This window comes from Taudactylus pleione, unplaced genomic scaffold (assembly GCF_031769625.1).
Source record: "Taudactylus pleione unplaced genomic scaffold, aTauple2 ptg000537l, whole genome shotgun sequence".
Taxonomy (NCBI): Eukaryota; Metazoa; Chordata; class Amphibia; order Anura; family Myobatrachidae; genus Taudactylus; species Taudactylus pleione.
The window spans coordinates 6,471,059-6,491,667 of record NW_028284939.1 but is presented as its reverse complement, the minus strand read 5'-3'; the positions used below and the strand labels follow the sequence as shown (position 1 = coordinate 6,491,667).

At 47.9% G+C, this 20,609-nt stretch overlaps 1 protein-coding gene across 1 annotated transcript in view; it reads left to right on the top strand.

Annotated features, from left to right (window-relative positions):
* The window catches only part of SHCBP1 (SHC binding and spindle associated 1), a 35,473-nt gene extending 15,591 nt beyond the window's left edge, over positions 1 to 19,882 (top strand). The window contains exons 9-13 of the mRNA XM_088451120.1: positions 98 to 229; positions 8,882 to 9,000; positions 10,281 to 10,367; positions 15,277 to 15,415; positions 18,403 to 19,882. Of these exons, the coding sequence (XP_088307246.1) occupies positions 98 to 229; positions 8,882 to 9,000; positions 10,281 to 10,367; positions 15,277 to 15,415; positions 18,403 to 18,848 (923 nt within the window). The 3' untranslated portion in view covers positions 18,849 to 19,882. The remainder of the gene's footprint in view (positions 1 to 97; positions 230 to 8,881; positions 9,001 to 10,280; positions 10,368 to 15,276; positions 15,416 to 18,402) is intronic.
* Positions 19,883 to 20,609: the final 727 nt, after the last annotated feature.

Below are 20,609 nucleotides of genomic sequence, written 5' to 3'. Positions count from 1 at the left end.
CAAACGATTATCGTTTAACGATAATCATTAAAAAAATTGTGTGTGTATGCAGCTTTACAGCCTGAAGTCATTATAATACAGTGTATTTCTCTCCCAGGCTACGGCTTGACGGATGACATCATTATAGAGAAGAAAGGGAAAGGGGACAAGTTTATTGAATGCTGCGGCACCTCCGTGAAATTCTCCAACGTGAAGCTTATCCAGCACGACGCAGTAGAAGGCATCGTCAGTAAGTCTGTAGCAGCTGCTTATCACATTGTACAGGTACCCCGTAATCTCTGCATGGCAGCCAGGTGTCAGTCCCTGTGTACGTCAGCCGCCTGTCACTGCACTGTGACCTGTTCATGGCAGCCAGGTGTCAGTCCCTGCACGCCAGCCGCCTGTCACCTGTACTGTGACCTGTTCATGGAAGCCAGGTGTCACTCTGTGCACGTCAGCCGCCTGTCACCTGTACTGTGACCTGTTCATGGCAGCCAGGTGTTAGTCCCTGTGTACGTCAGCCGCCTGTCACTGCACTGTGACCTGTTCATGGCAGCCAGGTGTCAGTCCCTGTGTACGTCAGCCGCCTGTCACTGCACTGTGACTTGTTCATGGCAGCCAGGTGTCAGTCCCTGCACGTCAGCCGCCTGTCACTGCTCTATAAAACCTTACCAGTGCATGTTTTCAAGGTATCCTTTGCAGTATTAAGTAACCACTTGTAGATCAATAGTCTTAATCCGTTAACACACCTGTGCTCCAGCTAGATGATCTGGATAACATGCAGTTTTAGGATTTATGAGGACCGCATTTGAGAAACACTCCTCTAAGTTTCTGATCCAGCATGCAGCGGCCGTGCAATACTAATGACGCTGGAGGCGTCTTTTCGGTAAATAGACACCACCTGTTGGCCTTTTCTGATGTGCTGCATCAGTTGTCGCGGTATCGGATCGTCTGCATGACCATCGGTCATCTGAGTAACTCTCGGGATGGGCAGGAATTCTCTGCTGAAGCCAGTGACGCTGCGTCCAAGGCCTGCACGCGCAGATCTAATAACATGGGGTTTGCTATCCTCTCTGAATTGGGCTCTAAGCAACCAGCCAACGGAACATTCGCTTTGTTAGTAAAGTTGTACTAGGCTGCTTGAAGCTACGATATTAAGTGTTTCTACTTCAGGGTCCATAGGGTATCCACAGGATACCTTGGGGGGTATAGGTGTGACGTCAGTCGCAGGGCACCAAAGAGTTAAGCTTTCAGCCTCCGGGCCAAGGCACCTCAGTTTAGTTTGGTGCCCGGCCGGAGTCGGGTGCACCTGTTGGAGTGGGGGCTAGAAGAGCCCCTGAAGCTTTTTCTTCATGCAGCTGTGGCTGCACATCTGGATGAACAGCATGGACAGTCAGTCCTGACGTCCATGCTGTCTTCCCTACACCCCGCCGGTACCAGAACGCCGGTACTGATCCGGGGATGCTGGTGGGCGTCTGGGGTCACAGCTAGCGGTGACCCCAGATGCTCCGGACCATGGCCGGATTCAAGGGGGACAGAGGTAAGCAGCGGGGTCCCGCGGTGGGTCCCCGCTGATCACATGGTTTTAAGTCCCCAGGCAGGGGGCTCCCTGGGGACTGGCTGCAGCGTGGAGCCAGGCGACCAACCTGCGCTTCCACTACCCCCTGGGACAGCGGACCGCAGCAGAGCGGTAGCGCTGCGGCGTCCCAGGGGTTAAATGCATGCCAGGGGAGCGCGCCTTCCCTGTCTCACAGCCGGCGCCTCCCCCGCTGCACACAGCCCTATCTGCACTGTGCTGACTGGTCCTGTGTCAGCGCTCCTCCCCCAGGCCAGCTTCTCTCTGCTCCTCGGCGGCCATCTTCTCTGCAACGCATGGTGAACGCTGCTGGAAGTCTGGAAGGAAGCATCGTGGTCTGGGTCCCCCCGCATACCTCTCCTCCGCTGTGGCTCAGGTCTGTGTATGCAGTGCTGTGTCCTACCAGGCCCTGTGTCTGTGTAGTTGAGTGATCAGCGCTGTTAGTGCAGGAATTGTTATTTCTCTGCATTGTATGTGACTGTGCTAGCGCTGCCTGTAACTTTTCTTCTCTAAACTGTCAGCTTTATTACTGTCCCTGTTCTTTCTGCTAAAGCCCTTGCGGTGCGGTGCTGCAGGGTGGTCTCTCGCCTATTTAATACTTAATTGGTGAGAGAGGTCACATACGTGGTGCCATCATGTCTGAAAGTGATTTTCCCCTCCGGCTACAGTGTACCACGTGCAAAGTACCGTTAGCGGAGGGGGAGGGTAGCGCGGAGGGCCTTTGCCGGCAGTGTTTGTCCATGGCGCGGCCTATTACGGTTACAGCACCGGTACAGGAGCCGCCCTGGGCTTGTTTCGCTCAGGCGTTAACAGCTTTAGTGGGCCAGTTAGCTCCGCAGCCCGCGTTTACTCCGATGGGTTTGTCCCAGCAGTCTGTGGTGTCGTCACCCATGCAGGGGTTCCCACGACAATTGGTGGTACCCCACAGTCTCCCTATTTCCCCGCTCCCGGGTTCTCAGGAGCCAGCGTGGGTTAACTCCCTGACGAGTTCTGTACAGCACTTGTCGGATGTGTTGCAAGGGGAGTCTGTGATGCGGCCTCATAAAAGGCCGGTGGCGTCTCTGTCCGCTCCTTATGAGGATAACGAAGGGACGTCTGATGATGGGGAGATTCTGGATCCTTACGATCAGGAACCTTTCCATACTAAGGACGCTGATGCTAAGTCCAAAGTATATATTCCTGGACTTATTCGGGCGGTCCGCACAGCCTTGGTGATTGAGGACGAAGTTCCCCCAGCGGCTAAATCTAAGTATGCCTTTTTCAAAGATGTGAAGGGCGATGCCACAGTCTTTCCTCTTTCGGGTCAGTTGGTGGACCATTTAGAGGAGGCGTGGAAACAACCTGGCAAAAGATACCAGCCGCAGAGACGCCTGGCGGTGGCTTATCCGTTCGCGGATAATTATTTTGCTAAGTGTGAATCCCCTCCACAGGTGGATTCTCACGTGACCCGTCTTGTCCGTAGTGCCACATTGCCGATGCCATCCATGTCCTCCCTTAAGGATGCTACGGACCGCAAGGTAGAAATCTGCCTGAAGTCCACTTATTCCCTTGCAGGGGGGGCAGCACGGCCGGCTATGGCCATTTGCTGGGTTGCCAGAGCGATGGAGCGCTGGGCGGATTCATTAGAGGCTTCTTTTGAATCCGACTTTCCGGCCGAACAGGCGGAGTTGATTGGCAATCTCCGTGATTCGGCCACCTACATCAACGAGGCGGCTCTAGACATTAGTACTCTGGTGTCTAGAATTTCTTCAGCAGCGGTAGCTGCTCGTCGCACCTTGTGGCTGCGATCCTGGAAGGCGGACGCAGATCCAAGAAAGGTCTGGAAGCGTTGCCGTTTACCGGAGAAGTTCTCTTCGGTCCGGATCTGGATAAGACTGTGGCCACGCTGGCGGCAGCCAAATCTGCTTGTCTCCCGTCGGCCGCTGCTCCTTCTGGTTCTGGACCATCGTCCTTTCGGTCATCTAGGGCCCAGGGCAGGCCCAAACCACAGTCGTTTCCTCGACAGGCTGGCCCTAAGAAATCAGTCAAGCCCCGGAAACAGGCATGGAGTACCAGACGTCCGGCCCCCAAGCCAGATGACAAGCCTGCGGCCTGACGGTCCGGGTCTCCCCTTGGGGGATCCCAGGGTGGGAGGCCGCCTGCTGCAGTTCTCCCGGTGTTGGTCGTTCACTACGACAGACACTTGGGTTCTGGAGGTGGTCTCTCACGGGTACGCCCTCTCCTTCCGGCACAGACCCCCGGCTCGATTCTTCACCACTGGTCTACCATCAGACCGGAACAAGGCTACGGAGCTGCGGAAGGTATTGCACACTATGCTCCAGGCTGGAGTTATAGTGCCTGTTCCATTCTCCCAGAGGGGCCAGGGTTTCTATTCAAATCTATTTTTGGTACAGAAACCCAATGGGTCATATCGTCCGATTCTCAACCTCAAAGCACTCAACAAGTCTTTGCGGGTCCCGAAGTTTCGGATGAAGACCCTACGGTCCATCATTCTGGCGCTGGAACCTGGGGACTACATGGTGTCATTGGACATACAGGACGCTATGGCGGTCATGGCGGCTTCTCTGCGGCTGCAAGGAGTCCGCATGTTGCCGTACTTGGACGACCTGTTATTGGTGGCAGGATCTCCAGAGCTCCTGTTACACCACTTGGACCTGACCATTGCACTGCTGCAACGGCACGGCTGGCTAATCAACTGGCAGAAGTCCACTCTAATCCCGTCTCGGAGGATTCTGCATCTTGGAGCCTTATTGGACTCGGGACAGCAAAGGATCTTCGTGACGGAGGACAAGATCTCTGCTTTACAGTCAAGGGTGCGCAGTTGTCTGCACAGCCGCCGGGTGTCCTTACACTCGGCGATGAGGTTACTGGGCTCCATGGTGTCGGTGTTCGACATGGTGGAATACGCCCAGTTTCACTCCAGACCTCTGCAGCACCTGATCCTGTCCAAGTGGAACGGGCTGCCTCAGTCTCTGAAGTTCCAGACGATTGTGCTCACCCCGGAGGTTCGCCTGTCCCTTGCGTGGTGGTTAAAGACGACCCACCTCAACAAGGGACGTCCGTTCTGGGTTCCAAATTGGGTCCTGTTGACAACGGACGCCAGTCTTCGGGGCTGGGGAGCAGTTTCGGGTCCACACTTGTTCCAGGGCAGGTGGACACCGACAGAAGCGGAGCTTCCAATAAATATCTTGGAACTCCGTGCGGTCTTCAATGCTCTCCTGCAGGCACAGCGGTTTCTCCAGGGTCACCCGGTGCAGGTCCAGTCGGACAATGCTACCACCGTGGCCTACATAAACAGGCAAGGAGGAACTCGCAGTCGGGCGGCTCTCGTAGAGGTCTCTCGGATCCTGGTTTGGGCGGAGCGCAATCTTCCGGCCATATCAGCGGTCTTCATCCCGGGAGTGCTAAATTGGGAGGCGGACTTTCTAAGTCGCCAGGACGTTCATCCAGGGGAATGGTCCCTGCACCCGGACGTTTTTCAACTACTGGTGGACAGGTGGGGTCTTCCAGAAATCGACCTCATGGCGTCCCGGCACAACAACAAGTTGCCGGTGTACGGGTCTCGCACAAGAGACGAAGGGGCGTCTCTGGTGGATGCTCTGTCCGTCCGGTGGACGTTCAGGTTCGCATACCTGTTCCCTCCGGTCTCCCTTCTTCCACGGGTAATCCGGAAATTCAAACAGGAAGGAGGGACGCTCCTGTTGATAGCTCCCGCGTGGCCCAGACGGCACTGGTTCTCAGACCTTCAGGGTCTGTCCGTGGACAGTCCTCTGCGGTTGTCGCTACGACTGGACCTTCTGTCTCAGGGTCCTTGTCTTCACCCGGACCTGACTCGGCTGTCTTTGGCGGCGTGGCTGTTGAGACGGCCATGCTGAGGTCCTGGGGGTTTTCCAGCTCTGTGGTGCGTACCATGTTACGAGCTCGGAAACCGTCTTCCGCGAGGATATACCATCGCGTGTGGCATACGTTCTTCCAGTGGTGTCGACCGAGAGGTTATGCACCGCGGGAGTTTCGTCTGTCTCGGATTCTCGCCTTCCTGCAAGCGGGACTAGATCATGGGCTTCGCCTTGCTTCTTTGAAGGTACAGGTTTCGGCCCTATCTGTCTGGTTTCACCGTAGGATTGCTACAATCCCGGATGTGCGCACCTTTATGCAAGGTGTTCTCCGTATTCAGCCGCCCTTTGTTCCACCTGTGGCGCCTTGGGATTTGGCTGTGGTCCTGAGGGCTCTCCAAGGACCGCCGTTTGAACCACTGGGCTCAGTGGATATTAAATGGCTAACAGCTAAGACTGTTTTCCTTCTGGCCGTTGCTTCAGCCAGACGTGTTTCTGAGTTAGGGGCTCTTTCTTGTAGACCCCCTTTCTTGGTTTTTCATGGGAACAGGGCAGTGCTCCGCACTCGGCCCGAGTTTCTTCCCAAAGTTGTTTCCCAGTTTCATGTTAACGAGGAAATAGTTGTTCCGGCCTTTAACTCACCGGGTCTTTCCGTGGGTGAGGCCTCTTTGGATGTTGTGCGGGCCTTAAGGACTTATGTTGACCGCACTTCTTTGTTTAGGAAGTCGGACGCTTTGTTGTCCTCTTTGGCTTCTGTAAAAAGGGTTGGCCTGCTTCAAAGCAAACTTTGGCAGCCTGGATCCGTATGGCTATTTCTGAAGCTTATCTTCATGAAGGCCTACCGGTCCCTCCTTCTCTGAAGGCTCATTCCACTAGGTCTGTGGGTCCTTCGTGGGCAGCTCGACGTGGTGCCTCGGCAGTTCAGATCTGCAAGGCTGCTACGTGGTCTTCTGTCCATACCTTCGTGAGGTATTACAGGTTTGACACCTTCGCCTCTCAGGATGCTTCCTTCGGGCGGCGGATTCTCCTTTCTGCACAGGAGCGTCCCCACCCTTAAAGGATACTGCTTTGGGACATCCCCAAGGTATCCTGTGGATACCCTATGGACCCTGAAGTAGAAAATATGAGATATGGTAAGAACTTACCCTTGTTATCTCTATTTCTACGAAGTCCATAGGGTTCCACAGGACTCCCGCCCTGTCGCACCTGTGCTGCAGATGGGCTTTGCTCTGGTCACCGGTTTTCCGTCTCCCTCTGGTGAGAATGTGATTCTTGTATGTGTCCAGATCTTTGTTCTCTCTCTTCCTTCTCCTCCTCCGGCCTATGGCTTGGTAACTAACTGAGGTGCCTTGGCCCGGGGGCGGGGTATAGGAGGGGGACCTAGTGCATCCTGGGAGGCTGAAAGCTTAACTCTTTGGTGCCCTGCGACTGACGTCACACCTATACCCCCCAAGGTATCCTGTGGAACCCTATGGACTTCGTAGAAATAGAGATAACAAGGGTAAGTTCTTACCATATCTCATATTTTTACTATCAATTACAGCAAACTTGTGTTATTAAAATTAAACCATTCCCTAATGCAAAATATTCATGCTTTAAGTAATATATTTGTAAATGAAAATCTCAAATTAAGAAAACCTAGCTCGTTTACTGGTCCCAGTCATATTCCTGCTGCTTTTATGGTTCTTTCTATAGTAAAAAGTCTTGTGAGGCGCTTTTATTTCTGTCTACTTACTCCCTATGCGTGCTGGCCTCTTTCAATTAAAAAACGTGCGGTGCCCTGTACTGCGGTGTCAGGTGAGACTAACGATGTCTCAGGTGTGAATAGTCATAGGTGCTGAGCTGTGCCTTGTACTGCGGTGTCAGGTGAGACTAACGTTATCTCGGGTGTGAATACAGTCACAGGTGCTGCGCTGTGCCCTGTACTGCGGTGTCAGGTGAGAGTAACGTTATCTCAGGTGTGAATACAGCCACATGTGCTGTGCCCTGCATTGCGGTGTCAGGTGAGACTAACGATATCTCGGGTGTGAATACAGGTGCTGCGCTGTGCCCTGTACTGTGGTGTCAGGTGAGAGTAACGATATCTCAGGTGTGAATACAGCCACATGTGCTGTGCCCTGTACTGCGGTGTCAGGTGAGACTAACGTTATCTCGGGTGTGAATACAGTCACAGGTGCTGCGCTGTACCCTGTACTGCGGTGTCAGGTGAGAGTAACGTTATCTCGGGTGTGAATACAGCCACATGTGCTGTGCCCTGCATTGCGGTGTCAGGTGAGACTAACGATATCTCGGGTGTGAATACAGGTGCTGCGCTGTGCCCTGTACTGCGGTGTCAGGTGAGAGTAATGATATCTCAGGTGTGAATACAGCCACATGTGCTATGCTGTGCCCTGCATTGCGGTGTCAGGTGAGAGTAACGTTATCTCGGGTGTGAATACAGCCACATGTGCTGAGCTGTCCCCTGTACTGCGGTGTCAGGTGAGGCTAATGATGTCTCAGGTGTGAATACAGCCACATGTGCTGAGCTGTGCCCTGTACTGCGGTGTCAGGTGAGAGTAACGTTATCTCCGGTGTGAATACAGCCACATGTGCTGTGCTGTGCCCTGTACTGCGGTGTCAGGTGAGAGTAACGTTATCTCCGGTGTGAATACAGCCACATGTGCTGAGCTGTGCCCTGTACTGCGGTGTCAGGTGAGATGTCTCAGGTGTGAATACACACCAGAGATATCGCTTGTTAGGTGTCCCTTGTAAATGTCCTGAATAAAAGATGTGGGCAGCACGGATGCTGTAGTGGTTAGCATTACCACGTCACAGCAAAGAGGTCGGGATTTAGTGAATTTGCCTACGATCGGGATGCTGGTGGTCGAAATCCCAGCGCCAGAACCCCAACCCACGGCCAGAACACCGGCACCGGAATCCCGGGCTAGGTTCCGGCACCATGGGGGGGGTTAGGCTGCAGACAGGGTTGGGGTTAGGCACCACTTAGTATGCAAGAAGGGAGGGTTAGGGGGTGAAGAGCAGGATACTTAGCTAACCCCTGTCGGGATTCTGAGCATAGGGATGCTGCTGTCAGTGTTTTGACATTGAGCATCCCATACCCAACGCCAGAGGTCTTGGGTTAGATTCCCACCACGGCCCTAACTGTGGAGTTTGTTTGTTCTCCCTCTGCTTGAATGGGTTTCCTACAGGTACAGACTGGTACGTTATTTGGGTACTGGCAAAGATTAACCCGTGTGTATACTGGGGCAGGGAATGATGTGAATAGCCAAATATTATCTGTGGAATATGTGTGCGCTATATAAATTGCTGTAAATAAAGATCTGCGAGTGGCAGGATCTTAAATAGGGTTTTGAACATGTTTTTAATCTTATTTTTTCTTCTTTCTTCAGAGTAAGTAGATCCAGACGTAAGCGTCAGTCTTTGAGACCCTGGTTTTTGTAGCATCTGGTTGTGCTGGGTTTCACCAATCTTTTTGTTTTTTTTCTCATTGAAGGTATCCTCAGCGGTAAGACAGAGCTGGAGAACTGTGTGTTACAATGTGACACTACGGGGATCACCGTGAAGAAGTCTGCAGAGCTACTGATGAAGTACTGTGACTTGTATGGAGCAAAGGTGAAGGGGGTCATCTTCTAATGTTCTGTGATTGCTCCCTGCGCACGTGGGGAAAGTTGGCCACTTACTACATTTGTGCACATCAATACTAACTAAGGGGGTCATTCAGACTCCCCACTGCGCATGCGCACGACGGAGGGAGCTCCGTCGTGCGCATGCGCGAGACCCGGGGAGCGACGGGCTTCCCATCGCTCCGGGTCTCGCACCAAAGGGGGCGTGCTGTCGATGTTGATTGACAGCACGCCCCCTTTGGTGGGCGTGCCGGGGGCGTGCCTGCCAGACGGAGGCGTTCCCATGGGAACGCCTACCGTCTGAAGCCGGCCCCACTGACATCACTAGTGATGTCAGTGGGAGTGATTTTGGCTCTGATAGAGCCAAAATCACTCCAGGGCTTGCGGCAGGGAGACCCTACCGCAAGGTCTCCGTCGCAAGTCCGATGGTCAAGACCATCGCGACCATCTTTTTGGCCGCTCACATATGCTGTGGGCGGTCCCCACAGCTATGCGAGCGGCCAGGAGGCCGCTCCATTTTCATGGAGACGGGCCCTGATTCAGAGCGAGCGTTCTGGTCAGAGCGTCCGGCTCTGAATCAGGCCCTAAGAACACAAAAGTAACACAACGGGCTACAGACAAGTGATGAGCAAGGACGATGTAGATCTCGCATTATTTGTCCCTTTCCATGTGAATCGGTCATGCACGTCGTAAATGGAGATAAATCCTTACTCATTGACTTGATCTGAATAATGGTATTCGCCTTTATGGCTGTAGGGTACAGGCATGCGCACAGATGTCAGAGCCTGTACAAGTGTCTAGTTTGTAAGAATGTCGTCCCACACGTACAGGGCTGTTTCGCTTAATCAAGGTTTATTTATTTATTACCCGTTATCTATGTTGCGTACACACATTCTGCAGCTCATTACAGAGTATTTTAGTCATTCACAGCAGACCCACAATCATGGGGAGAGCATAAAAAAATCTGCACAGTTAGGGCCTCGGTGGGAATTGAACCCAAGACCTCAGTGCTACGAGGCAGTGATGTTAAACCTTACATCAACTATGATCTAATGCAAAGTCTCATTATCCATGGATGCAGGTCTGTACCATTTTCAGTCAGGCAATGGTTGGTAAAGCTGGTTACCTTATTGAATACTGGATCAAACTGCACCGGCCTGCCCCCATGTACAAAACCTATTTAACAGAAGTTTGAAGGAAACAAAAGTAGAGTTTACATGTCTTGCATCAGCGCGGCTTCCTCACAATGTGTGTTCATGTATGTTCCAGGGCGCGGGGGTGGAGATCTATCCTGGAAGTAACTGCAGCTTGTTTAACAATGGGATTCACCACTGCAGAGACGGGATTCTCATCAAGGTAGCGGAACTGGAGCACGCAGACACGCACACACACGCACACTTCATGTAGCCTGTTTTATACACGTGTGTTAGGAACCTGCAAGTTAAAAGCAGAAATGTGTATGATATCACAGCAGAAACAATTATTGATAAAATAAGTTAATTTTATTGGAGAATATGGGGGGAGATGTATCAGACCTAAAAAGGACAAGTGAATAAGTTACCCATAGCAAGCAATCCGCTTCTGCCTATCATTTTACAGAATGGACTAGATATATGCTAGCTAGAAGCTGATTGGTTGCTATGGGTAACTTGGATTATTTAATATATCACCCCCATGATTTAGTTTATGAAGGCTCTTTGATGGATATTCCCCATAAGGGTCAACTTAAGAACTTAAAGATAACAATATCCAAGGCGCTTCTAATAGGACAATCAAAAAGAACCCGTCAATTTCAAAATATACTGCAGCAGATCTATTAAACCTCCTGTGAGGGTTTACAATTAAAGGATGCTGTAAATTGTGTATGAACTGCGCTGAGTATCTAGAAGTGACAGGATACCAATTTCTACACTTGAGACACAAGGGTCATAATCTCATGAGCTGTAATTAGAAATATAATAGAAACATACACAAATACTCTTCCACAATATCAATCATAAATAAATACAGTACTATTGCAATGTAAAACACATATAGTGTTTACTATAACCTCTGTTATAATATATCGATATAAACTGTTAGTATTGTTGCAAAACGTAAGCAACTGGAACTAAAGTAACCTCTGTAAATGAAAAGGATATTCTGTTGCAATTCACAGTCAGCATGGTGTATTGGAGTCATGGAAAGAAATCATGTTTGCTGAATAGCATGCAGTAAGCCCATGATATTGGATCTGTATATGTGGAGCTTATTAGATAGTTACTGACAGGAAGATATAATAACAGACTTGATGCAGGATTTCTGGTGTTCCCAAAATAAATTCCAGCCTGTATGCAAATGTCTCATCCACAATATACCGCTTGTTATAGTGTGTCAGTTCCAAATCGGGGCCACAGTGAAACAGAATAATCTCTAAACAAGCGGCTATTGCCGTATGCCTATTCGCGCTTCTGTGGCCTCGGAGTCTGCAGGGAGCGGCTCCTCTGGTGCTGGTAATTGAGACCCGGCCGGGTGAGAACAGAATGATTACAATTGAAGCGCTGGGCTGCTAGCCGACAGAATGTAAATAGCGCTTGGCTAATACAGTGCAGTGTGGAGGTCCTTAACGCGTTTCGTCACGATCCCCGTGACTTTCTCAAAAATATGACCCCACAGTGTCCAATTCTCTTATTTAAGCTCTAACTAAATTGATGTCACAGGTGAATTTGTTCGCAATTTAACCAAGTCAGTAACACTCCCTCTACAGACTGCCTCTGATTAATTGCAACAAAAATATATCTGTATTGCTAAGGCATTATTGCATCAATATTAACCACAAAATAATATTAATGTATAAAAATATTAAAATAAGAATTAAAAATAAATAGATAAACAATACAAAAAGATTACAGTGAGAGTAATACTTTATAAAAATCAATCCAATGATTACTCCACATATATGCATACCAATTAATATATACTATAATGCAGTGGTTCTCAAACTCTGTCCTCAGGACCCCACACAGGTCATGTTTTCCAGGTCTCCCAGCAGGTGCACAGGAGTACTCATTACTCACTGACACATTTTAAAAGATCTACAGGTGATGTAATTATCTCACTTGTGATTCTATGAGGAGACATGGGAAACATGCACTGTTTGGGGTCCAGAGGACCGAGTTTGAGAACCTGTGCTATAATGGTTAAAGATATATTCATATATGTGCCTATAAAATTGCCCACATACATATACAGCTCAGTTCAATATCTACTATTTATACAACACATATGGATATATACGTGTTTATATACATACATGTGCGGCATGTAGATACAAAGAAACCCCCCCTTGATCTTCACATATTAATGCATAATAATTCAAACACAAAAACCCATAATGCCATATATATTTAAAAAGTGTTTTAATCTATAAAATAAACTACTGTTCAATGTTTAGAAAAAACATAGTAATCTTATTGAGCGTGTCTCAATACATAAAATATGGTAGTATAGACAGAGGGGTATTCAATATGAAACATTAACTTCACTGTCGAAGTTAAAGTTTCATATCGGAGTTTTTTTTTCTGCGTTAAAGTATGGTGCGCGCTCCCGCTTATCCCCGTATTCAATATAAAATTAACGAAAACGGGAAACTCCGAAGTTGGATTTGCGTAAAGTTACGAATTTTTCCTTAAAAAAATTGTATGACCCCCCCCCCCCCCTAAAGTAGTAAAAACATGGGGGATCACTATGAGTACCCCCGTTTTAGCCTTTAATTGAAAGTCGGGGATTTAAATAACCGCAGCAGGTGCTTTTTTCCCGACATTGAAGAAGTGATGCATAAGAGCACTTAGGTTATTTTTTTCGTTTTTTTAAGTGGTCCCATCAAATTTGGGGTACATGAAAATGGGTACTAGCATATTTTGGTGTCCCTAAAGTAATTTTTTTAAAATTCTGCATTTGTGCATCTGCCGCTATAATTCTATTCTAGAAGACACCTGCCGCATACTTGCAGAACAGCCCTGAACCTATTTCCCTATTGTTTAACAATTTTTTTTTTCCCCATTTTTTTTTTTTTTTTGCACCCCAATTTTTAAATTCATTTTTTGGAGTGTCCCTATTTTTTTTTTTACCTTTTTTTTGACACAGTTCTTTTTTAAATGTCAATCTCAGGGATACAGGCTATTTTTTTTTTTTTTAAATCTGCACCCCTAAACCCCAATTCTGCACTTTTTTTCGACACCTATTCAATGGTGAAAAGTTATCACCGTTTTTTATCAAAGACTTTTCAAAACTGCAATAAGCCTTTGAAATTGAGTACAGTGTAAAAATAAAACCAGTGATATTAACGCAAAAAACAATGCTATCGCACCCATATTGAATATCCCTAATAGACTAAATAAAAGCTACATCTCTTAAAGCATCTACCAATGAATGTGTACCATTCAAACCACTAATACTCCGATATGTATTAATATAACCAATGGAAGGATACCAAATAATCGACAGCAGTACCTATAATCACAGATCAAGTTGGAGAAAGGAGGAATAATAAAATTAAAATAAAATTGAGGGGTATGGGACAGGTGTAGTTAGGGGTCAAATTTGATGCGTTCATTGAGTTCCCAGTTTATGTATCCAATAATTCTCCCTAATGCATAACCTTCTGTATCTATCCCCCCCCTCGAGTAGTGGGTTTAACCAATTCTATCCCCGAAAGATAAAGTGCACGTGGATTTTTCTTGTGATGTTCCAAGAAATGTCTAGATAATCCGTGCGTATTTTATCCTTTCAGGATAATCCGCCTGTGCTCAAGGAATCTCACCTTAAGGCTACGAGTAGTCCTCTCTATATACATCATGATACAGTCACAAATAATGACGTAAACAACATAGGAGCTGTTGCAATTGATGAAGGACTTAATGTCAAAAGATTCATCACCTCGAGATGACAGAAATGATTGCGTTTTATTTTATATATTATTATTATTTTGTGGTTAATATTGATGCAATAATGCCTTAGCAATACAGATATATTTTTTATTGCAATTAATCAGAGGCAGTCTTACTGACTTGGTTTAATTTGCGATCAAATTCACCTGTGACCTCAATTTAGCTAGAGCTTAAATAAGCACATTGGATACTGTGGGGTCTCATCTTTTTGAGTCGTCTTTTTGGGTCACGTGGTCATAATGACGAAACTCCACACTACACTGTATTAGCCAAGCGCTATTTACACTCTGTCGGCTAACAGCCCAGCGCCTCAATTGGAATCATTCTGTTCTCACCCGGCCGGGTCTCAATTACCAGCACCAGAGGAGCCGCTCCCTGCAGACTCCGAGGCCACAGAAGCGCGAGTAGGCACACGGCAATAGCCGCTTGCGTACACGATTATTCTGTTTCACTGTGGCCCCGATTTGGAACTGACACACTATAACAAGCGGTATATTGTGGATGAGACATTTGCATACAGGCTGGAATTTATTTTGGGAACACCAAAAATCCTGCATCAAGTCTGTTATTATTAGATAGTTACTGACAGGAAGATATAAGCTCCACATATACAGATCCAATATCATGGGCTTACTGCATGCTATTCAGCAAACATGATTTCTTTGCATGACTCCAATACACCATGCTGACTGTGAATTGCAACAGAATATCCTTTTCATTTACAGAGGTTACTTTAGTTCCAGTTGCTTACGTTTTGCAACAATACTAAGTTTATATCGATATAGTGTTTACTATATGCTCGCATTGCATCCATTGTTTAAGTATAAATTGTGGCCACAATTGTAAAAACCTATCTGTTATAATATATTTGTTTTACAGTGTTTTACATTGCAACAGTACTGTATTGAACTTTCTGCTAAAGGGATTTGTTTCCAGCTTGTTCAGTTCCATCCATAATTGACTCCTGTGTTAGGTTCTATATCCAACAGAAGATGGTCTTTGTTGACGCATGTATTGTGTAGATGCACTAACCTGTTATAGCACGGTGGTGCTTAGTGAAGGGTTAACATTCTCCTAAGCAATAGATCTACTCCTGAAAAAACTGCACATTCACACACCGGCTTGGTCCGTGATGGCACCACATGAATCCCTAACATGCTTTGCCGTTTCAGCTTTTTGACCTATATCAGCTGCCTTTTTTTCCCTACCAACTGGGATGTGGCTGAGTAACAAAGCTACAGTGGGGAATTTGAGAGAAGACAGAACAGTTAGTTTTTCCATCATGCTCCGTGTATAAAGCATTTCAGCATATGTGGTAATATGTCCTCCGTTTTCAGGATTTCATTGACGAGGTACATGACTTTCCCAAAATTACCCTGGAAAACAACGTCATTCATAACAATGAGGGCTATGCTGTTGTGTTGGTGAAACCTAGCGCCATGTTGGGATGTATAAGACCGGATACACTCATGGAAGGTGAGTTCCGTTTGTCTGAAGTATCTGACTTGCTCAAGTGAAACTATATGGGGAGTGTAGAAATGTATCCAGTCATAATTCACTGGAGGACTATAAGAAGCAGCATGGTAATTACCATTTTCCTTGGTTTGTTTCTTCAGGCTGCTATTAACGATGGATCATTCTGCAGGTTTCTCGCAATGTCATGTGACTAACGTGACTACCACAGTCGCATGACACATGTAGGGAGTATTGTCTTTGGAATGTCCCGCAGAGCTCTGTTTTCATTGACACCCCCCTCCTCCCCACCTCTGCCATCACATGACATGCTGAGTGCCTGTGTTTGCTTGTCATATGTGGTTTCCCTCCAGAGAGATTTTGGAAAGGAGATAATAATTTGTGGTAGGATAGCCTAGGAAGAGAACTTGAAAATTATGGATCTAGCTCTTTAAGCTACAAAAAAAGACCTTTGTGGGTTTGCTACTTTGAATTACATCTACAAGAAGGGAACAATGTACTTATAATTCTGCATGCTTTGTTTTGAGAAAACAATTATTGGTATGTACTTTTATTGGTTTATTAGTCAGTGAAGTGTTATATAACAGCAGAGAACGGTCATTGTATCTTTAAATGTATACGGGCAGGCTAAGGGGACCTACATTTACGGCTAAATGGATTACACACAATACTATTGTAGTCTTCTCTTAAACTGTAATGGTTCTTAGAACATAGTGAGGAATGCGTAACGATATTGGGACTCCTAACGGCTGACCCATTACATGGTACGTAGCATGTGCGTAGAGCAAACCACTACAGCACCAGATGTACACTAACTTATTCTGCAGCTTTATCCGGTACGTCTGACATGGGCTAAATCTGTGCACTATGCTGTGACTATATTGCCAAGTGGCTCTTGCACACTCACTTCCAGTTTCAAAGGACTAAGAGGGCTATGTATTATTAGGACCCAATGGTCCCACACCAATTCTATGTCCAACTTGTCACAAATTGGTGGATCCTGATGTACTGCTGCTATTCAGTATTGCTCCGGTCCCAGGCTTGGAATCCCTAAAATACAGACTTTCGATGCTAATAAACAGCGGCAAAAGTTTACATTGCTGGCTGGGTTTTGTCGTGCTACAGGCATGAAGGAAACCAGCTTTTTTTTAAAAGTACCTTACCCACAACTATACCAAAACTGCTGCCTGCCCCCCCAGCGCTGTGCCAACTGCTGCCTGCCCCCCCCAGCGCTGTGCCAACTGCTGCCTGCCCCCCCCAGCGCTGTTCCAACTGCTGCCTGCCCCCCCCAGCGCTGTGCCAACTGCTGCCTGCCCCCCCCAGCGCTGTGCCAACTGCTGCCTGCCCCCCCCAGCGCTGTGCCAACTGCTGCCTGCCCCCCCCCAGCGCTGTTCCAACTGCTGCCTGCCCCCCCAGCGCTGTTCCAACTGCTGCCTGCCCCCCCCAGCGCTGTTCCAACTGCTGCCTGCCCCCCCCAGCGCTGTTCCAACTGCTGCCTGCCCCCCCCAGCGCTGTTCCAACTGCTGCCTGCCCCCCCCAGCGCTGTTCCAACTGCTGCCTGCCCCCCCCAGCGCTGTTCCAACTGCTGCCTGCCCCCCCCAGCGCTGTTCCAACTGCTGCCTGCCCCCCCCAGCGCTGTTCCAACTGCTGCCTGCCCCCCCCAGCGCTGTTCCAACTGCTGCCTGCCCCCCCCAGCGCTGTTCCAACTGCTGCCTGCCCCCCCCAGCGCTGTTCCAACTGCTGCCTGCCCCCCCCAGCGCTGTTCCAACTGCTGCCTGCCCCCCCCAGCGCTGTGCCAACTGCTGCCTGCCCCCCCCAGCGCTGTGCCAACTGCTGCCTGCCCCCCCCAGCGCTGTGCCAACTGCTGCCTGTCCCCCCAGCGCTGTGCCAACTGCTGCCTGCCCCCCCAGCGCTGTGCCAACTGCTGCCTGCCCCCCCAGCGCTGTGCCAACTGCTGCCTGCCCCCCCAGCGCTGTGCCAACTGCTGCCTGCCCCCCCAGCGCTGTGCCAACTGCTGCCTGCCCTCAAGCCGCATAATGTGATGAGACCCAGAAACCACGAAGGTTTTTAAAGTGAAGGGTCCCCAGGACCCACAAATTTTTTTTTTTTTTTTTTTTTTCTTCACTCATCACGATCGGTTGATGCACATGCATAAACTTGGAGCAAAGGCTGTAGGAGGCGAACTGATGCCTTTTTCGTACTCCGGATCTCCTTCCAATAGTTAGGAATGGGGCTCAGAGGGCTATTGACATCTGAAGAAAGCGCTCATTCCTCCAGTGAAACTTCGAAAACTGACAGTTGTATGATTTAATGATGATTGGTTCCGTTGCATCAAACATGCAGAAACTTTCTAGCCTGTTCACTTGAATATATAGGCCCTGGATTTCATGTCCGATGCATCATCCCTGTAGAGCATAAAGTAACGACTACCTGTTGCGGTCTGGGTCTTCCATGCTTGAGTGAAGGATGCTCTGTAAAAGATCTTGGGGCTATAAAGTGCCCAGGATGGCTCTAGCTCACAGAATACACATTGAAATTCGATTCCAAGTATAATCTACAGAAGGGTATGCGTTCGGCATTCCAGCGCGGACTCCTACATTACTGGTGTCAGAATACAGAAGCCGGTCAGAATCCCGGTGCCGGCATCCCGACCGCCGGGATGCCGAAGGCAAGTATCAGGTTTGGGGAGAGGGTTAAGTTGAGGGTGCGGGAAGGTTAGGTTCAGGCACTTAGGGTATGGAGAGGGGGAGGATTGGCATAACCACTAACAAGTGTTGGTATGTTAACCCTGTCGGGATCCCGGCGTCGGGATTCTGACTCCTAGGATCCCGGCTGTCGGTATTTCAGACCGATACCTACAGAAACGCCACATGGTGGCGTTTAAGAGCATTGAGGAAGTGTCACAGCCGTTATTCCCGATGAGAGAGGGGTATTTGTATATTTATTTATTTTACCTGTTGAAACGTGTCTTCATTTTACTCCCACCCCAGATAAACCTCCAGATGCAAACATGGCAGAACAAGAAGCCCATCCCGATGCGATACAGGCGTCGTCGGGGGAGATGATGAAGACGGAAGATCCGGTTGAGCCGCCTGAAGATCCCGTAGAGAATAATTTGAATCCCGCCCCCTCTGAGGTGAGGCCGGCCGGCCAGACCGACCCTTCTAATGGGGACGAGGAACGCAGTCCTCCCTTTGCCGAAGTGCAAAGCGACTACTGCATCGCTGGCGTGGAGGATGACGGGAACGAGGCCATCGCTACTGAACTGGCTGCAAATTCCAGGAGAAAGACCATGATACACAAGAAAAGACTGAGCACCTTGGGAATAACGACAGCCGACGACGAACAGATAATGTCTCAGGGGATGTTCGTCTCCGTCGCGGACAACCAGTTTAAGCGGAACGGGAAAGGAAGCTTTGGGACCTTTCTCTTTTAACTATAAACGAGCGCTGAACGTTTGCACACGTGGTTCTCATTTGCCTTTCCTTACTTGATCTTAATTGTCCAACATCATTGCCATTATATTTAATTTCTATTCCTTGCACATGTATATATGAACGGTTTTCCGGTAGCTTTTTGCACCTTTTTATAATTGCTCACTTATACGGAGTGTAATATTACCTCGGTCGTGTGTACCCCTGGCCCAAATAGTCAGGCACCCATCAATCAAACTACTGTTAAATGCAAATAGCTTGTTATGAATCAGGTGTAAGCCTGCTGGGGGCCAGAATTAGACTTACTGGGCTTATTTAAAGGAGTTTTCCACCTTTTGGACAACTATAGTATTATTTTCATGGTCTTATACATGCACCTTTTTGTAGCTTTGTTTTTCATCGAGACCTTCATGTCTTGCAGGGTGAGATGACTTCAGATTTCATATTACCTGTGGATAGGACTCTGCTCTGTGTCCAGCAGTTTGTGTTGTATACACATGAAATATAAATTGGCTCTGCCCAGATGATATAAAGTTTTGGTGACAAACACAGAATTAAGGAAGGTGGTAAGATCTGTACAAACCAAAAATAAATAGTCCTCGGACGATGGAAAAATACCTTTTTTAATAAGTCGGCAGGTAACGCAAATGTGCGGCAACCCCAAATTAGTATAAATTCTAATTAGTTCAATCTATGATTAGAGCAAAGGTCAGGCTGTATAAATGCTGAATGCAGGTCCCATATGGTCACTGATGGGGGATGTCGCGGAGGAGAGTCACGGTTTCGGCTACGGAACAGGTGGCAATGAGGGGTTTTATTGTAAATGATTATGCTTGCTGCATCAGTCTCTAATCACAAGATGAATTACTGTATGGCTTTATGAAGATAAATGTTATCATTGTCTGGTGACCCTGCCCCACATTATTAGCGTGTCTGAGAATAAATCCTGTGCAAAACTAGAACAATAAAGGGAATTTTGCAATTTGGGATTTGAACCATTTCATCTTCTGTAAAATAAAGACTTCTCACCCACCTACTGCTTACTGCTTAATGTTATGCTACTTATTTACCAAATTAGAAATATTTTGGGGAGGGGGGATATTCTACGAATCTTGCTAAATACTCCATTTCAACGAAAGGATATCTTTTTTTTTTTATTTTTTTTTTAAATGCACTGACAAAGTATTGGCGCACTCGCGGTTGAATCCTTAATTTTGAAATAAATTGAATAAGTAATTGTATACATGTCGACTACTTAATATAAAAACATGTGCCCTAAGTGTCAAGATGGGTACACACTATATATAAATTTATAATATATTGTGGCGTCGTTCAGAATATTTCATAGTGTGTACGCTCGTCATCGCGTGCTCTGGGATCGTAGGACTGTATTCCTCTGGTAGGAAAGCTGTGATTGGTCGCCTAGTGATCTCTAGCAGCTCTGTTCTGTTACCGCTATAATGTGCATTAAACACCAAAGGTATACCTGATGGGACACCGTATCCTGCTGTAGTGCAGTGTTCATGTAATCTGCACAGTGACGCACACAACTGTCTGAGCTAAACTTACTGCAAACTCTTATTTTTTTTTTTTTTGGACCATAAGAGCCACTTTACATATTCAGTATTGCAGCTGTCCCATGTTACCATCACTGTACTGCTTCAGTCTAGCGTCACAGACCTCTGCCTTCGGGTTGGTTGATCTGACACGAAGGCTAAGGGATCAACTTACTACAGTAAACATTGTTTTGAAAACCAATGGGC